The sequence below is a fragment of the Pteronotus mesoamericanus genome, unplaced genomic scaffold, assembly GCF_021234165.1.
Source record: "Pteronotus mesoamericanus isolate MK-2021 breed Mesoamerican mustached bat unplaced genomic scaffold, CSHL_Meso_final scaffold_174, whole genome shotgun sequence".
NCBI lineage: Eukaryota > Metazoa > Chordata > Mammalia > Chiroptera > Mormoopidae > Pteronotus > Pteronotus mesoamericanus.
In genome coordinates this window covers 46,181,585-46,204,568 of record NW_026555309.1, presented here as the reverse complement: position 1 = coordinate 46,204,568, position 22,984 = coordinate 46,181,585, and the positions used below count along the sequence as shown (strand labels likewise).

Sequence of the window (22,984 nt, the reverse complement as noted above, 5' to 3'; positions counted from 1 at the left end):
CGCATTACTTAGTTTCGCCCCATTTTGCACCTGAAACCGTTAAAATCGGGCCGGTGCCTCCTGTGACACACTGTCCCTGCACCACTCGCAGTCCTTTCAAAGTCCCAGCCTGTCCGTTTCTAACCCTTGGTGGCCCCCACCCCTGGGACAGATGGCTGTTCAGTTTCCCCCTCCCCTGCTCCGAGTCTACCCTGTTGCTTTCCCCCAACACCGGCCCTCCCACCGACCGCTGCAGGAGCCGGATGCCGACAGCTGCCCGTCTGGGACTTGCTCTGGCGAGTGGCATTTTTGCTACCACTGAAGCACATACTTTATAACTTTCAGGGTTTTAAAAGATATTTAAAAAAATTATTTTTAGAGAGTGGGGAAGGGAAGAAGAGAGGGAAACATCCTTGTGTGGTTGCCTCTCATGTGCCCCCTACTGGGGACCTGGCCTGCAACCCAGGCCTGTGCCCCGACTGGGAATCGAACCCGCGACCCTTCTAGGCTGGCGCTCAGTCCACGGAGCCCCACTAGCCTGGGCACTTTCAGTATTTTTTGAGTCGGGTTATTTACAAGACTTTCTTTTTCCTGGAATGTGAGTGAGTTTTACTGGAACAGCAGAAAATGAGAAAGCAGAGACGAATGCGGAAGCTCTGGCCTTGGCACTCCCGCGGGAGCAGAACTTGGGCCCCGGCCGCCGGCCTGCGCCCTCACCACGGCCGACTCAGGAGCAATGGGAAAGGAGCCCAGCTGTCTGCTCCAGACAACAGGAGGCTCAAAAGACCGCTGTTTAGTTTGAAATGTGTGACTCCTCTGATTACTGTAAACAATATTTGTAAAGACATTTCCAAGTGCATCGTAGCCCTGGCCAGTGCGGCTCAGCGGATTGAGCATCGACCTACAAACCAACAGGTCACCGGTTCGATTCCCTGTCAGGGCGCAGGCCTGGGTTGTGGGCCAGGTCCCCAGTGGGGGATGTGTGAGAGGCTGCCACACATGCATGTTTCTCTCCCTCTCTTTCTCCCTCCCTTTCCCTCTCTCTCAAAATCAACCAATAAATAATTTTTTAAAAACCTTAAAAAAAGAGAAGACATCACTGGCACAAGACTGCCTCACCCGCCGCTGTACCGTGGTGACCGCTGTCGCAGGTCACAGCAGAGCTGGGCAACGGCAGAGGCCTTGTGGCCGCAGAGCCGAGAACAGGCGTGGTCCGGCCCGTCACAGAGAACGTCTGCCGACCCTCACCCTGGGCCCAGGGACGGCCGACACTCGCCAGTTTGCTTGGCCACTCTCAGTGCACACGCATGTGCTGTCATCACTGTGTCCCCGCGGGACGCCCGGGGATGGACGGCGGACCCTGCTGTCTCTGCTGTGCCTTGGGCTGTGGTCTGTGTCGGCCACAGGCCTCAGTCAAACGGGGCGGCATTGTCACGGGCACAGCCCTGCCACCGAGTGGACAGTCGGGACCTTAGATCTGCCCAGCGTCCCAGGAACATCCTTCTACCGCGGGGTCACATGTCTGAGTGCCCCCGCAGCCGGTGGCTGGCACCTGCCTCGGAACCATTTTGCCTCATCGGGTCTCACTTCCCAACGGCCAGAGCTCGTCACGGTGCGGGGGACGCTGGGCGGCCGTCCACTCCTTGGCACACCGGGCGGCCGCCGGGGCCCTCTCAGGCTGGTGTCACAACGTCGCAGCTTCTGGGGGGAGTGGGGGTAGGACCACCCACCGGGAGCCCCTCCCGGCGTCGGGGGCTGCCTGCTGGAGGGGCCTGTCCTCCCCTGAGCTCGGCCTCCTTACGAGACAGTCCCCAGAGGCGTAGGCCGTTATTAGTGTTTTGGGTTCAAAAGGGTGGAAATGCAGGTATCGTCATTTTCCTAATAGAAAGCCGTATCATCTCTTGGTTGACAGTCACCGCGCCCCCTCCTGCTGTCTAGAGATTCTGGGACAAATGGCACAGCCCCGCGGAGCACAGAGCCCCGCGCAGACCGCTCCTGAGGGAAACCGAGGCAGGCCCTGCAAGCGGACCTGACCCAGGGCAGGATGGACCCAGGGCAGCCACAGGGAGGTGGGACTCACCAGCACGGAGAGCCAGGCCCGGGGGGCAGGGCACATGGCGGGGTGTGCGGAGGCTCCGGGCGGCAGGCACAGGCTGGGAGGAAGCTGCCGCCAGCATGCGGGGACCCCAGCCCATGGCCACCGGGGGGGGGGGGACGCTCCCGCGGGGCAGCTGTCAGGCCTGAGGCGCCGTGTCCCAGGTGGTCATCTGTGTGAGTTGGGCCGCGTCTCTGGGATGGAGGCTGGGCCGGGAGGACGCACAGGGCATCCAGCTCCGCGGGGTGGGGCTGGAATCCAAGGGCTGGCACTGCAGCCCGAGAGGACGGCACTGCAGCGAGCCGAGTGGGGACAAGGGGGCTCTGGTCCTGCCCAGGCAGCATCCGCGTCCTCCTAGAAGACAGCTTGCTGTCCGGCTCGGGGCCACGGCCCTCCGGCCAGCCTGCACGGGGACGGGCTGGGGACCCCGTGGGCCCAGAGGCTGCAGACCAACGTCTTCGAAGGGACAGGCACGAGGGCTGCAGCCTCGTGGGTGCCCAGCAGAGGCGGCAGCGCTTCCCTGCGCTCAGTGCTTCTTCCGGGGGTGCCGCTTCCGATGCCGAATGAGGCACGAGCTGTAAGCAAAGGTTTTCCCACACTCCTTGCATTCATAGGGCTTCTCTCCAGTGTGGGTTTTCCGATGTTTCAGGAGATTCGAGCCGCAGTTGAACGCTTTTCCGCACTCCCCACACATAAAGGGCTTCTCTCCCGTGTGGGTTCTCCGGTGCTTGGTGACGTCGGAGCTGTGCCGGAACGCCTTGCCGCACTGGGCGCACTGGAAGGGCTTCTCGCCAGTGTGAACTCTCTGGTGGCGACTGTGGTCTGTCTTGTGCTTGAAGATGCGCCCGCACTCGCCGCACTCGTGGGGCTTCTTTCTCTGAAAAGGAATGAATACGGGGACCCCCTCAAAGTCATCTTTGAAGGAAGCGTCGAAGGCATCGAATATGTGGGCTTCGTCTTCGGGACTCAGGCTGGGCTCCCTGCGGTGCTTTTTTGCCGGAGCGGCTCTCCTGCCAGGCCCTCTGCCCCCGGACGCCTTCTGGTCCTTGGCAGAGTCCCTCTGCGCAGCCGCGTCCTCCTTTGGGCCCTGGGTTGTCTTCTTGCCTGTGGGTTTTTCCATCTTTCCGTCCGCGGGGAGGCAGGGCCACAGGAAGCCTGGGCGCCGTCCCCCAGCCTCACAAGTTCCTTTCTTTGCAACCACGTCTTCAGCAAGGTCTTGCCGTAGACACAGCTCTTCGCTTTTCTGAGCTTCCCGTTAAAGCCCGAAGAGAAAATCAGCAGCAGAAGGCAGAGTGGCGCCAGTCCTGCAGTGGCCAGAGAAGCAAGACCCCGAGCGTTAGGTGGGCCTCTGGGAAGACACACTGAGCTCTTTCCCAAAGAGACAGGGACTGAGGGACAGTGGGGGCGGTGGGGGAGGGGTGGGGATGGGGGCGGGGCCCAGGGGGCCATGGCCCCTCCCTCCCCTACTCAGGTCCTGCCACCTGGCATCTGCTGAGCATCTCGGACCTAACAGAACACTTGGCTCCTGAGAGCCCCGCCCCACTCTCTCTGGCCAGTTCCCCATCTCCATAAACGGCGTCCGCGTGCACTCAAGTTACCAGCCACTGAACTTTCTTCCTCTGCCAGGGGATAAGGCCTCCACACCTGTGTCCAGGAGGGCTGACGTGTGCCATGGCCCAGCCTCTACTTTGTGGTCCCCAAACTGGAGTTTGTTAATCTTTCTCCACTTCCACACAACATGTTTTTGGAGCCTCCTGTGCCCCTCGTGGAAGGTGCCACCCATCACCTTGGGCCTGGATCCTAAGGTGCATGAAATTGGGGCTGGCCCCCTGGCGGCTGCCCAGCTCCCAGCCTGGCCCGGGGCCCCTCGTGGCCCATCCCACGCAGCGGCCGGTGAGCCCCCTCACGCCCCTGCTCCATCCCCAGTGGCCGCCTCACACTCACAGGCCCTACATGCTCCTGCTCCTCTGGCCCTGGCCTACCACGTGGCCAAGCCTTCACTCCCCTCCAGCCACCCAGCCCTCTTTAGGTCCCCAAAAAGGTCCAGTCCTTTCTGTCGCAGTGCCTGGCTGCTTCCGGAAAACAGGCCCCGAGAGCAGGTCTAGGTGGGGCTGGCCCCTTGCTCACGCAGAGCTCGGCTGGGAGGCCCTTCTCAGAGAGGTGTCGCTGCCCCACTCGCGGCCCTAGTTTTCCTTGTAGCACTTGCCCGGAGCGACCTCATCCACGGAGGGCCAAAGCCCCAGGTAGCCGCCCAGGTTCTTCTTTGCTCTGTCTTAAAATCTGAGCGACCCGCTGCCTGATTCCACCCAAAAGCATCCCAACCTCACAAGTGCAAACAAGACCTTGTCGGTCCCTCCGACCGGGTCTGGCCCGGAGCCCGCGGAAGCACCGCCCCCGCGGCATTGTTAGGTCCTTCAGGGCACAGGACGGATTCACTCGCTTCTCTCTGCTGTGCACACCCCGGAATAACATCATGGTTAAACACGGAGTGGACAGAGGTCACCGACCCCGTCCCCTCGTGTCGCAGGTCTGTAGACACGAGTGACTGCTACGGCGACACAGACAACTCAGTCCACGTTACCAGAGCAGACGCCGGCGAGCACGGGCCCAAAGGCTGCGTGCTGCTACCGGCCGCGCACCTGGGGTATCGCCCTTCTGCGGTCTGAACCACGCAGCTCTGGGCTCTCCGAAAATCTCCCTCACCCAGATCCCCTCCCCGCTGCCTGCGGGAGCCTGGGCCCCAGGGAGAAACCGTATCACCAGTGGGTCTGAGATCCAGGGACACACATGCACCCAGTCTGTTGGGCCCTGGTCTGCTGAGGCCAACGCGAGGGGCCCAGAGCTGGGCAGCGCCCCGCCCACGACGAAGCCTCGCCGGCCGCACTCGCGGAGCCCGGGGCGACGCCTTCACCTCGATCCGCGCGGAGCTGGTCTTTCGTCCGCGGCGCCTGGAGCCTAGGCGGGAAGGCCGTCTCCCTGGTCCGGGGCCCACGCCACGCCGGAGTGACACAGAGAGTCCGTCGCCGAAGGCGGGGCGGGGAATGGGCGCCAGCCTCGCCGAGCCCAGCCGCGCACCAGCTGCCCGGCCGAGGAGCAAAGCCACTGCGCCCGCCGGAACCGCGGGCCGCGGGCCACGCCCCTTCCGGGGCCGCTCTAGGAGGCGGGCCTCCTGGCCTCTCGGTGGGGCGCGGCGCAGGGCTGCGCCCCCAGCCGGCTCCGCCCACTCCCTTCGGCTCCCGCAGGCCCCTCACGTACCGCTGATGCCCGTCCTTCACCTTTGCGGTCCCCCTTCACGCTTCTTTTTTCAATAAATATATATATTTTACATTTTATTTATTTATTTTTACAGAGTGGGGATGGGAGGGAGAAAGAGATGGAAACATTGATCAGTTGCTTCTCGCGCGCCCCCAAGAGGGGGCGAACCGGCGACCCAGGCACGTGCGCCCATGGCGCATCCACCTGGGACCGTGGGTTCGGAAGCCGCGCCTCACCAGCCAGGGCCCACGCCCCCTGCTCTCACGTGCCCCTCGCTGTCCCCGGCGCCCGGCTCACTTCGGGTTTCTCTCCGGCGGGAATGATGGCGTGAGTAACGGGAACCACGAGCGCACCTTCCCCACGCTACTCCATGCATGGCGCCCCCGCCCCGATCCTCCGAGGCCGCGAGACCCAGCCCTGGTCCACGGGCAGCCCCGTTCGGAGCCCCTGGACACAGCCTCAAGCCTCCCGCTCGCGGCCCCTCTGACGAAGCCGCCTGCGTGCTGGACAGCGCCCGCAGCGTGGAGCGCGCGCCCCGGCGGGACCGCTCGGCGAGCCCGGGTCCTGCCCTGCGACGCGCGCGGTCTCCCCTCTGCTCGGCGAGCTCCTGGCAGGACCTGGGGACGCAGGCCTATCGCGGGCCATCAGGCCGCCCCGGGGAGCGGCAGCTTGCGGGGCGGGGGCGGGGGGGGGGTCGGTGAAGCACTGCTCGGAACCTCCATCCTCAGGAATATCCTCTTTTGGGTCCTTGCCTTATCCTCACCCCCTTCTCAAGGTCGAGAACAAGGCAAGGAAATGAGACTGTGGTCATCTGCTTCCTGTGCTGGCAGAAGGAACTCCCCAGGAACCAAGACTGGACGAGGTGGGGGAGCGAAGAAGGGCAGGTGACCCAAGGCGGGGCACTTAGGCGCACGGGACAAAATGGATCTGGGAGTAGGGGGAGGAGGGCGGGGGCCCAGCGTCACTGAGGAGGCCGCAGGCTGCATGGGAGGGGAGCTTCAGGAAGGTCTGTTCCCAGGCGGCCGGGCCCCGGAGGCCACAGGCTCCAGCTAGCAGGTCACGTGGGCCCAGAAAAGGAGAGAACAGAGTGTCCACACTGAGCTTCCTCCTGGTGCCAAGGAGTGGGGGACACCGGGCCCTAATGTGGCCCCAGGGGCTGGTTTCAGGCCCCGGGAGTGAGACAACTTGGGAAGGGGCCCTTCAGCCTAAAGGGCTCATTTGTTTCTTCCTCACTAGGGGCCCGTGGGTGGGGTGGGGGTCATTGAAGGGAGAAGGGCCAGAGGGCTGACGTAATGCTGGGAAGAGGGACAGATGGAGGAAAGGACACCGCTGGAGGTGAGAGCTCAAGAGCCTGAGCCCCCGCCTGGGGCAGAGCAGGCCCCCCCGCCCCAGGCCCAGGGCAGGGGCCTGAGCACAGACAGGCTCGCCGGCTTGCTGAGGTCACACAGCGGGTAAATGGCTGATTCAGACTCGAGGCCTGGCCACCGGCGCCTTGCCTTCCCCTTTATTGTATTGGGGTCCCCAGGTCTCACAGAGGAAGGCTGAGAAGCCTCAGCAGTCCCCGCGCTGTGGGGTAGAGGCCTTACCAGGGGCTGCTTGGGAGAGCGTGTGACAACGCAAGTGATGGAGAAACCTAAATAACCAGCTGTGGCATGGCAGGAATTCCCCGCCTCCCCCGGGGTCGGGGTCCTGGGTCGGGCAGCGCAGGGCTCGCCTGCTGGCTCCGGGCCACCCACGACCCGGGCGCCTTCGCCACGCTGCCTGCCGTTCTCAGTGCTACCTCAGGGAACAAGGCGGCTGCTGAGCCCCAGCCATCATTCCAGCCAGCAGAAGGGGTGAAGGGGAAGGAGGCACGCCCCCCTCTCCTAAGGGATTTGCCCCCACCTCCAGCTGGACTTGAGGTTTCTATGAATAAGGAAGGGGAGGGGAGAACAGAGAGTTGGGGGCGCCACGCTGCCTGCTGGGCAGACAACAGGCAGAAGAGGACTCTGGACTTCCCGGGGCCTCGAGCTGGTGGGGGCCTAGGGGTCCTCTAAGCCTCGTTCTGTAACGGCTCTGACCTCTGATGGGGAGACTGAGGCCAAGGTCAGGCCTCCTCCCTCCGCCACCTCAAGGCTCCATCCTGGCAGCAGCTCCTGGCGGAGGTGGAGTTTGGTCCGGTCAAGAAGGCCCAGCGCCCCGCGGCCAGCACGCAGCCCGGCCCGGCCCGGCCCGAGCAGATGCCGGGGAACCCCCAGGGGCCCAGCCGCCCTCTGGCCCAGGGAGGGCCTGGCTCTCCTGCTCTCCCCCTCCCACTGCCTGCTCTCCTCAGGGACCCCCAGGCCTGTTCTGGGCCCCTCCTTGCACTCTCTCCCCCACCCCCCACCCTCACCCCCCTCAAACTACACCCACCAGGCTGAGGGGCTGGCTGGAAATTCCCACCCCAGCCCACTCTCCTGGCTCCCCCTTTCCTCCTCTTCTCTCCGCTCCCCTTCCTTAAGGCCACCTCATGGCCACCCCAACCTCCGCAGCGCCCCTCCCCAGCCCCCCGCAGTGAGGGGCTGGGATGCAGAGGGGCGGATGGAGGCAGGACACTGGGGAGAGAAGAGGGCGGGGCTCCCCCAGGTGGAGAGTGAGCGGCTGAGGCCTGGACCTGAGGCCCACATGCCGGGAACCTACCGCGTGCGAGCAGTGGCAGAGGAGGGCCAGAGGGCCAGGCCGGGAAACTGAGGACACACAGAGGGGTTGGGAGGAGCCAGTGCGGGCTCTCCGAGTTTATTCTCCTAAGCTGGTGGGGCGGGGGAAGGCGAGCAGCTGGCCCACCCGGGCTGATGGAGGAGCCGCTGCCTTCAAGGCCCCATGGCCCTGAGGCCAGGGAGGAGGCTGAGCAGGAAGGTGGCGGCCACAGTTCCAGGGCTGCCCTGGGGGCCCCCTGCCCCACGGCCCGGCTGGCCCTGCCAGGGTGGGATGTTGCACAGATTGGTCTGGCAGCAGGTCGTGGTTATCAGGGTCCCGTCCGCCGTCTTGGTGACGGGTGTGCAGGAGTCAGCACACCATAGCGAGTAAGTGGCCGGAATACCTGATCCTGGGGAATGGGGGGGAGAAAGCGAGTCACACTGGGCGTCTGGACAGGGACGAGGCCCCTCGAGGGCTGTGTGCCTTGTAGGCGCCCACGTGCCACTCACCAAAGTCCCACTCGTAGGTGATGATCTTGCAGAAGGGCTCAGTGGGGTTGCAGCTGCGCGTCTGGTTGCAATGACCCTCCTGGCTCAGGGTAAGGCAGGTGTAGCACTGCAGTCCTGGGGACAGGTGGGCTCAGGCTGCGGCCATGGCCCCGGAGCCCCCAGCTCCCCGGTCCCACCCCTTCCCCTCCAGGCCTCCACTGCCCACCCGCCCACCTGCCTACCGCAGCTGCCACCCCCAGAACGCGGCCCCTCCCGGGGACTGGCCAGCAGAGCCCCACGGGCCACGGCCTGGGGTGCGAGAGCCGTGGCAAGGGTGCAGGTGGGGTGGTGGGTGCAGGGATGGCATGCGGGGGTGGGGGCGGGGTGAGCTGGGAGCCGCAGGCCACGCGGGTCAATGGTAACAATAGCTCCGCTTTGTCTTTGCGGGTGGGACAGAGGAGGGGCGGCCCCCACCGTCTGGGGCGGCGTGTCAGGGTGAGGAGTGGGGACGGGCTCGCCTCTCCCGCGGCGCTCTGTCCTAAGCCTTTGTCCGCTCCCGGTCCCCTGCAGGAGCCCGTCCAAGCCCCTGCCCCCAGGGGGTCCCCCCCACCGCCTTGCCCCACCGGGGCCAGACCGCTCTTGTCTTTCTGGGCAGAACCAACACCCAGGCCCCGCTGGCCGCTCCACTCGGGCCCCCTTGGGCCATCTCTGCCCCAGCACCGTCGCCCCCCTTACGCAGTTGAAGGTTGCGGTCAGGGCGAGCGGCGAGGGGTGTGCTGAGCGCGGGGTGTCAGGGCCCGCCTCACCCGCCCCTGCCGCGCCGGAGGGCAGCCCATCCCTGCGCGTCACGCAGGTCCCCCGCCCGGCTGGGGCTGCGGCGCCCGCCGGACGTGCTGGAAGAGAGCGGTGTGCCCTGGGGGGACGGGGGCGCGGGTACCTTTGCCCCTGCCGCCTGCCACCGAGCCGGCCTCCTTGTCCTCCTCGTCCTCGTCCTCGTCCTCGTCCTCGTCCCCCTGCTCCTCGTCCTCCTCGTCCTCCTCCATGTCCTTGTTCTGTGCCTGTCCTGTCCCAGGCCACACAGGGAGGCCCGTAAGGCTCTGCTGCTCAGGTGCAGAGGACATGCCCTCGGCCCAGCGCCCCCCCCCCCCCGCCCATCTCCCGGGCCGCCGGGTCTCTCGGTCTCTGCTTGCCCAGCGTGCGGCCGGGCACAGTCCTCACACGGCCAGAGGCAGGGCCGCGGCCCCTTTATGGCAGCCCCACCCCCAGCCCCCAGGCTGGTCTGCCCCTTGTGCAGAAAGTGAAACGGAGGCTGGGAGAGGAGAGGGGCCCCCAAGCTTGCATTTCAGAGGGGCTGAGCCCTGGGCTGAGGGGAGGGGAGCCCCGGGGCTGGCGGGGGCGGCTGTGGGAGCCAGGGGCCGGCCCTCTCCCCCGGGCTCAGGCTCCAGCCTCACCCTCTCTCTCTTCCCCAGCCGTCTTGTCCTCAGGCTGGGGTCCCTGGGGGCCTGGGCCCTGCTGCCCTCCCCTGACCCCAGGGTCACCCCTCGCCCCCTCGTACCTGGCTGCCTGGACAGCAGCAGGACAAGCAGGGCCGCCGCAAGCGCCTTCATCCTGCCGCGGTGCGAGCCTGTGGGGAGTGTGGCAAAGAGCGCCAGCTGCCGGGGGGCTTCCTGCAGGCCCCTGGGCCCTGCCCCCCAGCCGCAGCCTCAAACAATTGGCCAGCTTCCCTCCTGGACCTGAGGGACCCGGGGGAGGGAAGTCACTGTGGCTGGCCGTGGGTGCCGCCTGGGTTGGGGGCCTCCGGGGCCCAGCCCTGCCCTGCAGCACGACCCCTGACGGCCCCCTGCCCCGTGTCTGGACCCGGGCCCAGGGCCCACAGCCTCAGGAGCTCAGGGTCACCACAGCTGCAGGTTGCAGACCAGGCCCCTTCCACCCCGAGTTGGCTCGCTGACATTCCACGGCCTCTGTAAGAGTATAGTAGATAAACACACAGCACACATCCGGCCCCGCCCCTCGCTCTTACCCACGAGCCGGCCTTCCCAAGGCCACCCACCCACACCCTCTCCTTCCCTCCCTGACCTCGGGGTCCCCTGCCCAGGGCGCTCCCTGGGGGCCGAGCTGTCCAGCTGAGCCTGCCTTCCTCCTCCCGCCCAACCCACGGGGGGACTAGAGGGGGGCCTGGGCGGCCCCCTGCGTCTGCCCCCCAGTTCTTTTTAATTTTGTTTCCAATTTAAAAACACTGTTGTGAAAGATACATAGTAAAACACCTGCCGTCATAACCGATTTCACGTGCCCAGGGCAGGAGCACCAAGCACAGCCACCGCGCCGCCCGCGCAGGCCCTGGCGCCCCTGCGCACACGGCTCCGCCCCGCTCAACCGGGCTCCCAGCCCGTGGCCCGTGGCCCCTTCTCCCTCGCGCCTGGCTGCTCTGGGGGCCGCACAGGGGCACCGGAGGCTCCTCCCTGGGGAACTGGCTTATTTCACGCAGCATCGAGGCTTCCAGGCCCATCCCTGCCGTAGCAGTGTCGGAACCTCCCTCCTGTTCCCTCCTGCTTACGGGGGAACGACCCCATTCCAGGGCACGGCCGGCCGCACCCATCTAGCCCTCCCTCCGTCCCCTGGGCACCAAGCCCGCTTCCTCCTTTTGGCTGCTGGCAGCGTGGGTGCGCAGGCGCCCCTTCTGCCCCTGTTTCAGGCCCCGAGGGCGGACCCCGAGTGAGCCAGCTTCCCTTTGCCGGCGGGGCCTCCCTTTCTGGGTGTCAATGCAATTGCGTGTCGTACAGCAGAAAAATAAAAGCAAACTGTTGAAAAGCCTCCTCTTTCCTTCATTTCCTACCCAGACTCTGTCCCCATCCCCTTCCTTGCGGTGGCATCTCCCGAGCCAGGGGCTGACCTCTCATCCCCTGGTGCCGCCTCCCCCCTACCGCCAAGCCTGGGCTTTCCGCGTGGGAACGGAGGCCAGAACACCCACCCGGACGGCGGCCTGTGCTCTGGACCCCCCCCCCCCACAGACCCTGCCCCCAGCCCCTGCCGAAGGGGGCTGGGGAGGCTGCTGGCTGGTTGTCCCAGGCCACCAGCTTCTTTCTGCTCAGCAACGATGTACCTTGCATGTCCTTTCTCACAGTAGACATCAGTCTCCCTCAACTGATGTTAAAAAAACAGCCTGCAGAATCCTACGCAGCCAGGGAGAGGAAGGAAAGAGCTCATGTCCTGAGCCACAGGAGAGCGTCCAGGCCGCACTCTGGGTGGAAACGGGGGAAAGGTTCTGCGGTCGGAGGTCGTGCTCTGGACGCCGCCCGCTGGAGCCTCCTGGCTGCCCGCCAGGCCCCTTCTCCAAGGCTGGCAGGACGCTGGGGCTGTCCCCGGGGGCCCTTCCTTCCCCGGGGACTCCTTCAGTTGTGTAACTCGCAGCACTGGCGAGTTACCTTGAGCCGGCCACCGGACAGCCCCTAGCCAGTCCCAGCGCAGCGGCTGGTGCTGGCAAGGACCAGGCTCCGCCTCCGGCGCCCACGCACCCTGGGCCCTGCGGCTGACACCCCAGGCCCCGTTCTGCTCCTCCCGCAGCGTGGCCCCGGTGCCGGCCCCTCCCCAGCCTTGTGCCCCGACCCTCAGCTTTCGGGTCCCCACGCTGAGCCGGGCAAGGCTCCCGAGGGCCCATCTCTCCACGCAGGCTGGAGCTGCCCAGGGCCACCTGCCCTTGTTGGCTCCGGCTCCGTGTGCTCGCTGGCCCCTGGGGCCGGCCCCAGGGGAACGTGAAGGGGCAGGAGAGAACGCAGCCTCAGGCGACCACAGCCAGGCCAGCAGGCCTGCGGGCAGAAAACACAGGTCCCGGGCTGGGGGTCACATGGGGCGCAGTGAGGGTGCACGGAGGCCGCTGGAGGGGGGCACGTGTGTCTGCAGGTCCAGGGCGTCAGAGCCGGCGGGTGGGCTGGCCCTCTGTGGGGACTTCGTGCTCCGCTGGGCAGTGCTCAGCCCAGAGCCGCCCCGGCCCAGCCCCCGGTGCCAGGCCAGCACCCCTCTTTTTCTGGGTCCTCAGCTTTTTTTAAAAGACTTTTCTTTTTTTTCAGAGCAATTTTCAGTTCCCTGCGAAGTTAAGGTACAGACGTTTCCTGTGTTCCACCCTCCCCAGAACCTCTGCCACAGCCGACATCCCTGCCAGCCCCGACCTCCCTCACCAGGAGGAGCCCGCGCGGCCGCGCCGTAAGCCCCAGAGCCCGCGGTTCTCATTGGGCTTGTCCCGGGGGAGCGTGTTCCGTGGGTTTGGACAGAGGAATAAGAGCATGTGTTCATTGTCATAGTGTCACAACACAGAGCATTTTACTGTCCTAAAAATGCCCTGTGTGCCCCAGCTGCTGTGGCTCAGTGGGGTGGGCGCTGGCCTGCAAGTTGGAAGGTCCCTGGTTCGATTCCCAGTCAGGGCACAGGCCTCGGTTGCGGGCCAGGTCCCCAGCCAGGGGCTTGCAGGAGGCAGCTAAATGGTGTATCTCTCCCTCTCTTTCTCCCTCCCTTCCTCTCTCTCTAAAAATAAACAAATAAAATCTAAAAACAATAAAAAGGTTCCTCCAAGTCACCTGGCTGAGAGCTCATTCCTTTTTAGCACCAAGTCATCTTCCATTGCTAAATGGACCGCAGCTTATGTTCATCCGTCACCCGCTGAAGGGCGTCTCGGTTGCTTCACGCTTTGACGCTTGTGAACAAAGCTGCGAGAAACATCCGCGGGCAGGTCTTTGTGTGGACACAGCTTTCGCCTCCTTTGGGTAAATGCCAGCCCAGAGGTTGCAGCCCCAAAACGCCTCCCCCTCCCCTTGCTGACCCACCCCCCTGGGAGTGCCAGCTCTGGTCTGCGACCAGACCATCGCTGGCGCCTCCCAGCCTCAGCGACAGGTGCGACAGGTGCTGGCCCCACCGGGCCCAGTGGTGTGCAGGGCCCCAGCGCGGGGCCTGGGGGGCTCCAGGATCATCAGGAGGTGCGCCCCTCCCCCACCCCCACCGTGGACGGGGAGACAGGTCTGCCGCCCCACGTTCTTGGCAGCCAGGAGCCGGCCGTGACCCCCTAAGGCCCTGGGTCTGGGGTGACACTGACGTGACCGAAAGTGGAGGAGAGAAAGGGGAGGTACAGGGCCCTTGCTGCCAGCACGGAGCTGCTGAAGCAGGACCCCCTCCCAGGGCGGCCCCGGACATCTGGCTCCACCGACTCAGGGATCCCCTGAGAGGCGCAAAAAGCCCGCTTCCTGCCCCACCCTGTGCTCGGCCACAACTGTTTCTGCTCCGAGCGCAGACTCCTGAGATGGCCTTGGTCTCCTTCCTTCCCCTTCCCTCTCGTATCGCTCCCCCGACTCCCTGAGATGGGTGTGCAGCTAAGGACTGTCCAGCCGTCTCTTCAGATGTTTGCATTTAAGGGCCGCCTCTCCCTGCCGGACGGAGCTTGCTGTGGCCAGGTGACCTTCTTTATCGGAGGCATTTTTTTTCTTTGGCCCCCAAGCGTGCACTTGGCTTTCTCTCTAGGAGGACAGTTTTTCTTTCCAGTGGAGCCTGCCATCCTTCGGCAGGTAAGAAGCTGCTGATGAAGTTGGTTCAAACCTTGAGGCTGGGAGCTTCCTGCAGGGAAATGCCTGTCTTCACTCCGAGCGAGCGGCCCCGCCCAGCTAATCCCGGCCCACCCCTCCGAACCCCCCATGCGCAGGCACCCGCCTCTGCCATGCTCCCTGCTCCCTGCTCCCTGCTCCAGGCACCGTCGCCCCTGCTGCCCTATCCCTCCCCTTGCCTGAGGACATGAGTCTCCCTTTCTCCTCTGCTCCCCAGCCAGGGGGAGCCCCGGGGTCCTTGACGCCCTCACTCCTGGGGGCCTGTCCCTCAGCTTCAGCTCACTAGCCCTCTCCCGGGGTCACGCCAGCACGGCCACTCTTGGCCACCCACACCTCTGCCTCCGAACCTCCACATCCGGGAGGCAGGGAAGTGGGTGCCAAGAGCCGCGGGAGAAGCGTCTGTTTCCTGTGAGCTGGGCGGGGAGGGCGTGACCCAGGGGAAGGATGGGGGGTCCCTGCTGTCCCGCTTCCTTCCTGGCTGCAGTAGACACCTGGCCCCATGTCCCTCACTGCCCCCCCCCCGCCAGGCTCAGCCCCTCAGCCAACGCTGTCGGCCCTTCCTACCCTGGTTAGCGACACTCCCAGCTCCACACCTCCAGTCTCTGCAACCCCAGGAAAACGACAGACTCCGCGGGTGAGGGCCGCTGGCTGCCCCCTGGCAGGCTGTGGTGGGCTTGTTCTGGGTTCCCGCCTGCCATCCAGCAGTCTCTATGCACCCTCTCCCGGGCTCTGTCCTCGGAAGTTGCCCCGGACCCCAGGATGGGGCGCGTCTCCGCCAGCGCACATGCCCACTGCCCGTCCCTCCCCGGCCCTGCCTGGCTTGCCCCTTGTCTTGGAGCGGGGTCCTCTGCACCCAGCAGACATGAGTCCCATTCCTCCTCAGTTTTCTTCACCACAACTTGCTTCCTGGCGCGCCCTGGCCTCACGTCCCTTTTGCCACAGCGTGCACACAGCGTCAGCATCCAGGGCTCCCTCCGGTCCCCGTTCCACTTCCTGTGTGTCCCGGGGCTGCGTCCTCTCTCTCCTGCCTGCTGCTCTGTGCAGCACCTCGCGTCCTGCTGAGCCACAGCTTCCTGGGCGCTCCTGGGCACGGCCACACCACTCTGGCCTCCGCCTCCCGGCCCCTCCTTCCTCCCATAAGGACACAGATGGCCTCGTCTCCAGAGCCTTACCTCAATCCAATCCACAGACCCTTTTTCCAAACAAGGTCGTAACCCCAGGCCAGGGGGGTGGGGGCGAGGATTTGAACATCTTTTGGGGGCCACCGCTCAGCCAAGCATCCTTCCTGTCCCCTCGCTATTCTGGGGCCTCTGGGGTCAGGGATGGCCCCCATCTCAGAGTTCGGCAGCCCTTCAGGAAATGCGCTATGAGAGTGACACAGTGCCCCCGGGACCCTGGCAGGCCCTCTCGGTGAGCCAGGCCGCCGGTCTTCTGGGAAATGGCCCTTCTTTGTAAGGCAGCCGTCCTTCGCGAAGGCCTGGGGGGGTTCTGAGGCCGCCACCCGGAATCCCCGGAGTCCCCGGCAGGAAGCTCAGCAGAGCCTCTCTCTGTGACCCCAGACTCGCCTCTCACCACCGGGCTGACCCAGAGACTCCTCCCTCTGCTCTGGGCGCCAGGTGTGCCGGCCAATGGCTGGAGGGCGGTGGCCTCTGACTCTGTCCGTCACCGGCTCCTGCGGGCCCTCTGAAGGGGTGGGCCCTGCAGCCACGCCTCCTCCTACTCCCTTGAAAAAGGCCCTTTCTTTTGCTAATCCTGATGGATTGTTATTCTCGTTTACAAAATCCTGATAGGAGGACACTGACCCACGTGGGCATCGGGAGGAAGGCAGAGAGCAGCTTGGAAACTGGGATAGGAATCTCCGTTTCCCTGGCAACCAAGCCCACCTGGCAGAGCTCTGGTCCGGGCTCTCGGGGGAACGGCCCTACCAGGGTCCCCGGGGCACTGGGCATTGCAGCGCCCCGCTCCTTGGGCGTTGCTCTTGGGACATGGGGCTCCTGCCCGCAATGTCCTCGCCGGGGTTACACCAGCCCCGCCTCCTGTACCATCTTGGGCTGCATAACAAGTGACCCCAACATGTAGGGGCTTAAAGCAGCACCATTTATGGCCTCACAATGTCTTGGACAAAGTCAAGAGAACTTGGAAATGGTTTCAAGGTCAGCGATCAGTGCCATTTTAGAAACGGGATGGAAAGAGAGGGTGGAGGCCAGGACGGATTCATTGCCTCACAGCACAGGAGGTTCCTTTTCAGGGGGGTGGGGGGAGAGAGAGAGAGCGATACATGAGGTCTGTCCAGAAAGTATCGAGCCAAGCACTGCAGAAAATAGAGACATTCATTGAAGAAGACACAAGATACAAGAAACATGGTCCATGGGACAGTGACACCTCAGTCCCTTTCCAAGAGGCACCTTGGCACCTCACACAGTTCTCCCAATTTCCAAGAGCTGCATCTGTGTTAGGTAGCTCTATCTCATCGATGGTCTGAAATCTCTTCCCTTTCAAAGGTGATTTAGTTTTGGGAAAAGCCAGAAGTCCCAGGGTGTCAAATCTGGGCTGTAGGGGGGCTGAGTCGCCTGGGCAATTTGATGTTTTGCTAAACAACTTTGCACGAGACGTGATGCATGAGCAGGCGTGTTGCCGTGACGAGGCTGCCAGTCACGAGTTGCCTGCAGCTGTGGCCTCCTGAGTCGTGTTTGCAGAGAATGTGCGAACTCAATGCAAAACATGATGCAGATTCGCTGCTCTACTCGCCCAGTCATTTTGAATGTGACGGCCACACAGTGCGCACGCTCGCTCAGTGGTACCGACCACCCCCAACTGACGTGGCTGCCCGGGTACACCAATATCATGCAAACTGTTCTTGTTATTTTAACTATGGCTGGATGTTTTCCGGACAGACCTGACTTCTGACTTCATAGGTGAGTGTCTGTGTGTACATATACATGGAGAAAGAGAGAGAGAAAGAGAGAGAGAGAGAAAGCAAAAGAGACAGATTCACGTTAAGGAATTGGCGCAAGCAGTTGTGGAGGCTGGCAAGTCCAAACTCTGCAGGGTGGGCCCGCAGGCAGGAGAGCCAGTGTTTCAGTTCGAGGGCAAAGGCCATTCGCTGGCAGAACCCCCTCTCGCTTGGGGGAGGTCAGCCTTTGTCCCACCCACACCTCCTGCTGATCAGGGAGGCCCACCCACGGCCCTGCCAGCGGCCCGCTGCGCACAAGCCCACTGAGGTGAACGTCAGTCTCTGTTGTTCTGGTTCCTCCAAGGACACCGCGCCACTGTCTCTCGCCTGTGTTGTTGCTGTTCCAATTCTGCTGTCAGCCCGCGACTATTTTTTTAGAGCGGAGCTTCCTTCCCTTTGGGCTAATTTGGAAATCTTTTGTCTCCGGTGGCTTGTGATTTCCTTAGGTGGTACCTAGGTGGGGATTTTCTTTTTGTTTCTTCTCTCTAGTACCCATTGTGCTTCTCTGTAAATACTTATCTTTCACCAGTTCTGGAACATTCTGCAGCGTAATCTCTTCAAACAGTGACTCTGCACGCTGGGACTCCGGCCAGACCCGTGTTAACTCTCGGTGCGCTGTCCTTTCTGTCTGAGCTTCTCTTTTCCATTTTCTGTCTCCTTATCCCTCGTGCTCCATTTTCGACAATGTCTTTCGATTGATATTCCAGTTAACACGTTCCTTCTTCCACGGTGTCTAATTTGCGGAGTTGTTTTTTTTTCTCTCACAGCTGTTGTCTTGAAATACAACCCGCCTCCTGTAAAATGCGCCCCTTTGAAGTCTGTAACTCCGCAGTTCCCCACTGGTCACGCGCACGCCCGTCCGCGCTGCCTGCCTTTAGAACACCGCCCGCACGCCCACGGGGGCCCTGACTCCTGGGAGGGGGGGCCCCAGGCGCCCGCTGACCTGCTTCTCTCCTGGACATTTCACAGAAAGGAAATCATACAACGTGTGCTTCTCAGTGACTTTTATTTTCCCTTAGCATAATTCTTCCAAGGTTTCTGCTGGCTTTTTAATTTCAAGGCAAAGTTTTTCATTCCTAGGGTTTCTTTTTCCTTTTCCCTCATGTAAGCGTGGTCCATTTGGATAGTGTTCTTTCCTTTACTGTATCTTAAACCTGCAGAGCAGATGGCTCTTATACTCTCTCTCTCTCTGGCACCTTCGATTTGGAAAGTGTGTGGGGACAAAAACGTCCCTCGTCGCTGCTTCTGCGGCGCCGCACTTTGGAGGCCTCTTTCCTGTGGGCGCCTCTGATTCCTGACTTCGAGCTGGCGTTTGAGGTCCGTGGGATCTGCGGGAGGCCCAGCCCCGAGCCCGGGCTGCGTGGGCTCCTCCTCTGCCTTCACTGCTCCCAGCGCAGGAGGGCGGGGAGGCCACGGGCCCTGGAGCCAGGCCTTAGGTCCCAGCATCAGCAGGGTCACCCGCCGGTCACTGGGTCACTCACTGTGTGACCTTGGGCAGGGATCCCAACCTCTCAGTGCCGTGGTTTCCTCTCCCTTGAGATGGGACCCACGACAACACGCCGCTGCTCTCAGGGCACAGGGTAACGAGGTGACACGCAGCAAGGGTTTAGGGCACACACTATGCGCTCAGTGAACGCTGAGATTGGCACATCTCACAAGGACATATCAGTGACAATCATTCGTCTGATGTACGATTCAAGGGACAGAACCCTCTTCTCCTCTTGTCGGGGCCCCAGGGCAGCGCCAGGCCAGCAGCGGGCACCGCGTAGTTAGCTGCTGGACGGCCCGGGCGGCACCGCGCTGCGGGTTCTGCGGAGCCCCGCCGAGACCGGCTGCGGGCCCGGGGGGCGCGGGTGCAAAGGCTGAGGAGGCCGAGAGCTGCGCGGGCGGAGGCTCGAGCCAAGGCTGAGGCCGCGGCCCGGGCAGCAGCCGCGGGCCTGGACGTCCTGCCCTGGTTGGGGGCTGGCGGGTGGAGGCGGCCGTCCGCGGGGCTGCAGCCGCTACTCGCTCGGGGCCTTCGCGGGCGCTCGGGGAGAAGGGCCCCGAACGGCCGGACGGGCCGGGGCTGCGCAGGGGCAAGGCTGCCAGTCTGTGAACACGGACGCGCACCCGCACGTGGGCTCCTTACCTCCCTCCCTCTCTGCGTCCTTGTGCGTCTCGCTTCTTTTCGCAGTAAACGTTCTTCCGAGAAATTCCAAGGGGATCTCAGCCAAGCGGAGGGGGAAGGGATCCCGCCCGCGCCTGGGCAGGGGGAGGCGGAGGCGGTGGAGGGAGCGGGAGCTGGAGAGCGCGGGCGCGCGGGCGGGCCGGTGCCGCCTGGCTTTTGGCACCGGACGGTCCGGGACAGCGGCCAGGCTCGGGCCTCGGAGCCCGGGGCGCCCCGGCAGCGCGCCTCCCGCCGCCCCCGCCCCTCGCGCCCCGGCCCCCCGGCCCCAGCTCCGCCCCTCGCGCGGGGTCCGCGTCTGCGGCTGCGTTCCCCCAAAGACGAGGCTGCGCCCCGATTCCGGTCCACAGGGAGACCGGAGGACGCCGCTTCCCGCGCCCCCAGCACCGCCCGCTCCGCCCTGAGCGTCCGAGCGCGGACACCCCAGGGATGTGAGTGGGCCTCCCGACCCGTGGCCTGCGCTCCGCTTTCCGATCAGCGGTGAGCGCTGAGGCGTGTGCGGGGGCGGCGAAGGGAGGGGGTTCCGCGGGGGGTCCCCGGCCCCCGAGCCCGGGTGCGGGTGGGGGCGTAGCGCGCGCCCCTCCCCCCACCAGCAGGTACCGTTCTCTCGAACCTTGCCCTGCCCTTTCCTCCCCGGACGCACCGCCGCTCCCCCGGGAGGAGGAGAAGACGCGCCCCCGACACTCGCTGTCTCACAGGTGCCGGGCGCGGGGTGGGCGCGCCTCAGCCTGTCACTGGCCGGAGGGCAGACCCGGGCTCGCTGGAGGGGATGCTGTGTGGGGGATGGGCTGGGGGTGGGGCTCTTCGAGCTCCCGGGCGACCCCGGCGGAGGATTCCCGGGAGGAGGTTGCATTGGAGGCCAGGAAAGGAGAGGGCCCTTCGGGCCAGCTGTGGGGGCGGGGCGGGGCGGGGCGGCTGTGTCTGCTGACCGAGGCTTCTCCTGGCCAGGCCTGCGCCCCAGAGGACCCGCGCCCGCAGCCCCCGCGCCTTCGCGAGGCCCCCCTGGAGCATGCTGCCTGCAGCCATGAAGGGCTTCAGCGTGGCGCTGCTGGCTGCCCTGCTGGGCTCCGCCCCCGGTGAGTCCGGGCGCCCTCGGGGAGGGCCGGTTCGCCGAGAGGGCCGGCCTGCGGGGCCCCAGCCTCCGTCCTGTCAGCGTGCCCATCAAGCGCACAGCCCCGCCTGGCCCCGGCCACCCCGCGGGGCCCTCCCAGCTCCTGAGGGCACAGAGCGCTCTGCCTCGGGGCCTTGCACCCTCTGGTCCCGCACGGAGGCCCTGCTCAGTGCCGGGGTTCTGGGCTCCATCGCTCTCAGAGCCCCACCTGGCTGCCCATCGAGTCCTGTTTGGTCCTTGGAAACTTAGGACGAACAGGACTCTGGGAAAGGTGGCATGTACCCGAGGGGGTTAGGGGCTTGTGCGCGCAGGGGCACTCTCAGGGGAAGCCAGGGAGGGCCTGTCCTCCAGGTGCCAGTCTGGCCTGGCCGCGGCAGGCTGGGGGCCGCACAGCCGCCCGCAGCCGCGGGGCTGTCCTAGGAGCACCTGCAGCAGGTGGGAGGAGGCGGGGGCTGGCCCGCTTGGCCCTCGGCCCCTCTGGTCATCCTGCCCTCGGCCCGCCCAGCTCACGGCCTGTGGTGCCAGGACTGCACCCTGACCACCAACTCCAGCCGCTGCGCCCCGAAGCAGTGCCAGCCGTCCGACACGGTGTGCGCCAGCGTCCGCATCGCCGACCCCAGCAGCAGTAAGCTGGCGCCTGGCCCCGGGGAGCGAGCCTGGGGGTGGTCTGTGGCCCTCTGGCCCGCTGTGTGACCCTGAGCTGGTGCCCGTCTGGCCCTGGCCCCCTCCCCGTGGCCCCTCCCATGTCACTGAGGACAGCGTGGGCTGGGTGACGGCCCAGCCCGGCCTTTCTGGGGCCCCGGGCCCGGCCCTGGGCCTGGCCTGGGCCGGAGGCAGCGAGGGTCCAGGCAGGGCTCGCATTTCAGGCCCTCCCCACCCCCCAGGCCGGAAGGACCACTCCGTGAACAGGATGTGCGCCTCGTCCTGCGACTTCGTGAAGCGGCACTTTTTTTCAGATTACCTGATGGGCTTCATTAACTCTGGGATCTTAAAAGTGGACGTGGACTGCTGCGAGAAGGATCTGTGCAATGGGGCGCCCGGGGCGGGGGGTAGCCCCTGGGCCCTGGCGGGGGGCCTCCTGCTCAGCCTGGGCCCCGCCCTCCTCCGGGCTGGGCCCTGAGCTGCCCTCCCTCCGAAAGGCTTCTGAGCTGGTGCCCTGGAGCCTGCGGCTGCCTCCTCCTCCGCTCGGCCCCACCGTCTGTGGCCCTCGCCCCTCCCTGTCTCTCCACCAGCTCCGAGTCCCAGCCAGCAGGGCACCCGCCGGACATCAGCGTCCCCTGGCTGGGCAGGACGTCTGGGGGTGAGGGCGGGGGGCTGGGACCTCCAGGTCGCTGAAAGGAAGCCGGGCTGAGCCGTGCCCAGCTCAGCAGCCAAGCTGTGAGGGCGTCTTCCACAGAGAAATAAAGTTATTTCTGAGTCTAGAGACCTGGCTCCAGGCCTGGGCGTAGGGGCACGGGCTCCCCCAGGGGGTCGGGCGTGAGGTGCTGGGGAAAAGCAGGCGAACGCCAGCCAGGCACGGGGCCGTGATGCCGGGCTCCCTGGGGGACCGCGGGCCTGGCGAGGCTGCGGAGCCGTGGCGGGGCGGGTTAGAGCGGGGGTGAGCAGGGCCCCAGGGGGAGGCCCAGCCACGCGCAGCCTGACGCCGGCCCACACGGACGCAGGGGCGTGCAGATGCACTCACAGGCCCCTTTAACCAGACATCCCCCGCCCCCAGGCAGGGTCCGGGGGCTGGGGAAGCCCCCCCACCGTGTGGGAGGGCACAGAGGCCTTGGGGCACTTTGGACGGGATGCGGCAGGGCGGGACCCCTGGAGGTGAGTGTTAGGGTGCTGCTTAGCTGGCCCTCTCCCCGTTCCAGCTGAGGCCCTGTGGTCTTGTCCCTGTGCCCGAGCCCCTCCCCCCGCGGCCTTCCCACCCACTGGCCTTGCAGCTTGTCCTGTGGCCCAGGCTCACCTCGTGATGCTTGGCGGCCGCTCCAGGCTTCCTCTGGGGTCCGGTCTTTGGCCAGTTTTTCCTCTTCCCTGTGTGGCTGGCCCAAGCCATGGTCACTTCGGGGTCCTGGGCTCTCTGGAAAGGACAATGTTCCACCAAGAGCTGGCCTTGACCTCCCTCCCAGGCTCCTCGGAGGAGCCATGGAGCGGCACCTGGGGGTCCAGGGTGAGCGACCCAGAGAGGACAGCGGGGCCACTGGAGAGCGGTGTCCATGTCCCGCAGGTGGAACTGGCCGAGGGCTGTCCGCGCGCCGTTAGAAGTCTGCCCTGCGCGCTGCAGTGTACCCCACCCCGCCCCCGCCCGAGCCCCAGCAAAGCGTGCTACCCGCTGCGTGCGCCTGGTGCTTTGGGACCCTGGGACAGCGCGGTCGGCAGGGACGCAGGGCAGCTCCCAGGGGGTGAGCGAAGGGAGGCTGGAGGCTGGCGCTGTGGTGGGGAGAGGGGAGCCGGGGGTCCGGGAGGACTTGGGCCAACTCTGATGACCACCTTTGCGTGCTGAGTTTACTCTTTGCAGGAAGTATTTAAAACAAAAAAGAATGGCCCCGGCGGGTGCGGCTCCGTGGACTGAGCTCCGGCCTGCGAACCGAAGGGTCACTGGTTCGATTCCCAGTCGGGGCACAGGCCTGCGTTGCGGGCCAGGTCCCCTGTGGGGGGCACACGGGAGGCAACCACACATGGATGTTTCTCTCCCTCTCTTCCCCTCTCTAAAAATA

The 22,984-nt window shown here is 65.0% G+C and overlaps 3 protein-coding genes across 4 annotated transcripts; 1 reads left to right on the top strand and 2 right to left on the bottom strand.

Annotated features, from left to right (window-relative positions):
* Positions 1–2,106: 2,106 nt before the first annotated feature.
* ZFP41 (ZFP41 zinc finger protein) lies at positions 2,107–5,174 on the bottom strand. The gene is made up of 2 exons (XM_054590566.1): positions 4,986–5,174; positions 2,107–3,378 (listed from the first exon to the last, which is right to left on the bottom strand). The coding sequence occupies exon 2, from the start codon at positions 3,192–3,194 to the stop codon at positions 2,601–2,603; it is 594 nt and encodes a 197-aa protein (XP_054446541.1). The 5' UTR covers positions 3,195–3,378; positions 4,986–5,174; the 3' UTR covers positions 2,107–2,600.
* Positions 5,175–8,055: 2,881 nt separating this feature from the next.
* GPIHBP1 (glycosylphosphatidylinositol anchored high density lipoprotein binding protein 1) lies at positions 8,056–19,217 on the bottom strand. 2 transcript variants are annotated; one of them, XM_054590568.1, is made up of 5 exons: positions 19,136–19,217; positions 10,028–10,096; positions 9,410–9,535; positions 8,494–8,607; positions 8,056–8,393 (listed from the first exon to the last, which is right to left on the bottom strand). In XM_054590568.1, exons 2-5 carry the CDS (start codon positions 10,077–10,079, stop codon positions 8,158–8,160), a joined length of 528 nt encoding a protein of 175 aa, XP_054446543.1. In that variant the 5' UTR covers positions 10,080–10,096; positions 19,136–19,217; the 3' UTR covers positions 8,056–8,157. The 2 variants fall into 2 exon arrangements, with proteins under 2 accessions (XP_054446543.1, XP_054446542.1); XM_054590567.1 differs by lacking the exon at positions 19,136–19,217 and adding an exon at positions 11,573–11,772.
* A 529-nt stretch (positions 19,218–19,746) lies between these two features.
* Positions 19,747–21,663, top strand: LY6H (lymphocyte antigen 6 family member H). The gene is made up of 4 exons (XM_054590569.1): positions 19,747–19,869; positions 20,120–20,247; positions 20,788–20,907; positions 21,167–21,663. Exons 2-4 carry the CDS (start codon positions 20,181–20,183, stop codon positions 21,400–21,402), a joined length of 423 nt encoding a protein of 140 aa, XP_054446544.1. The 5' UTR covers positions 19,747–19,869; positions 20,120–20,180; the 3' UTR covers positions 21,403–21,663.
* The last annotated feature ends 1,321 nt before the right edge of the window (positions 21,664–22,984 follow it).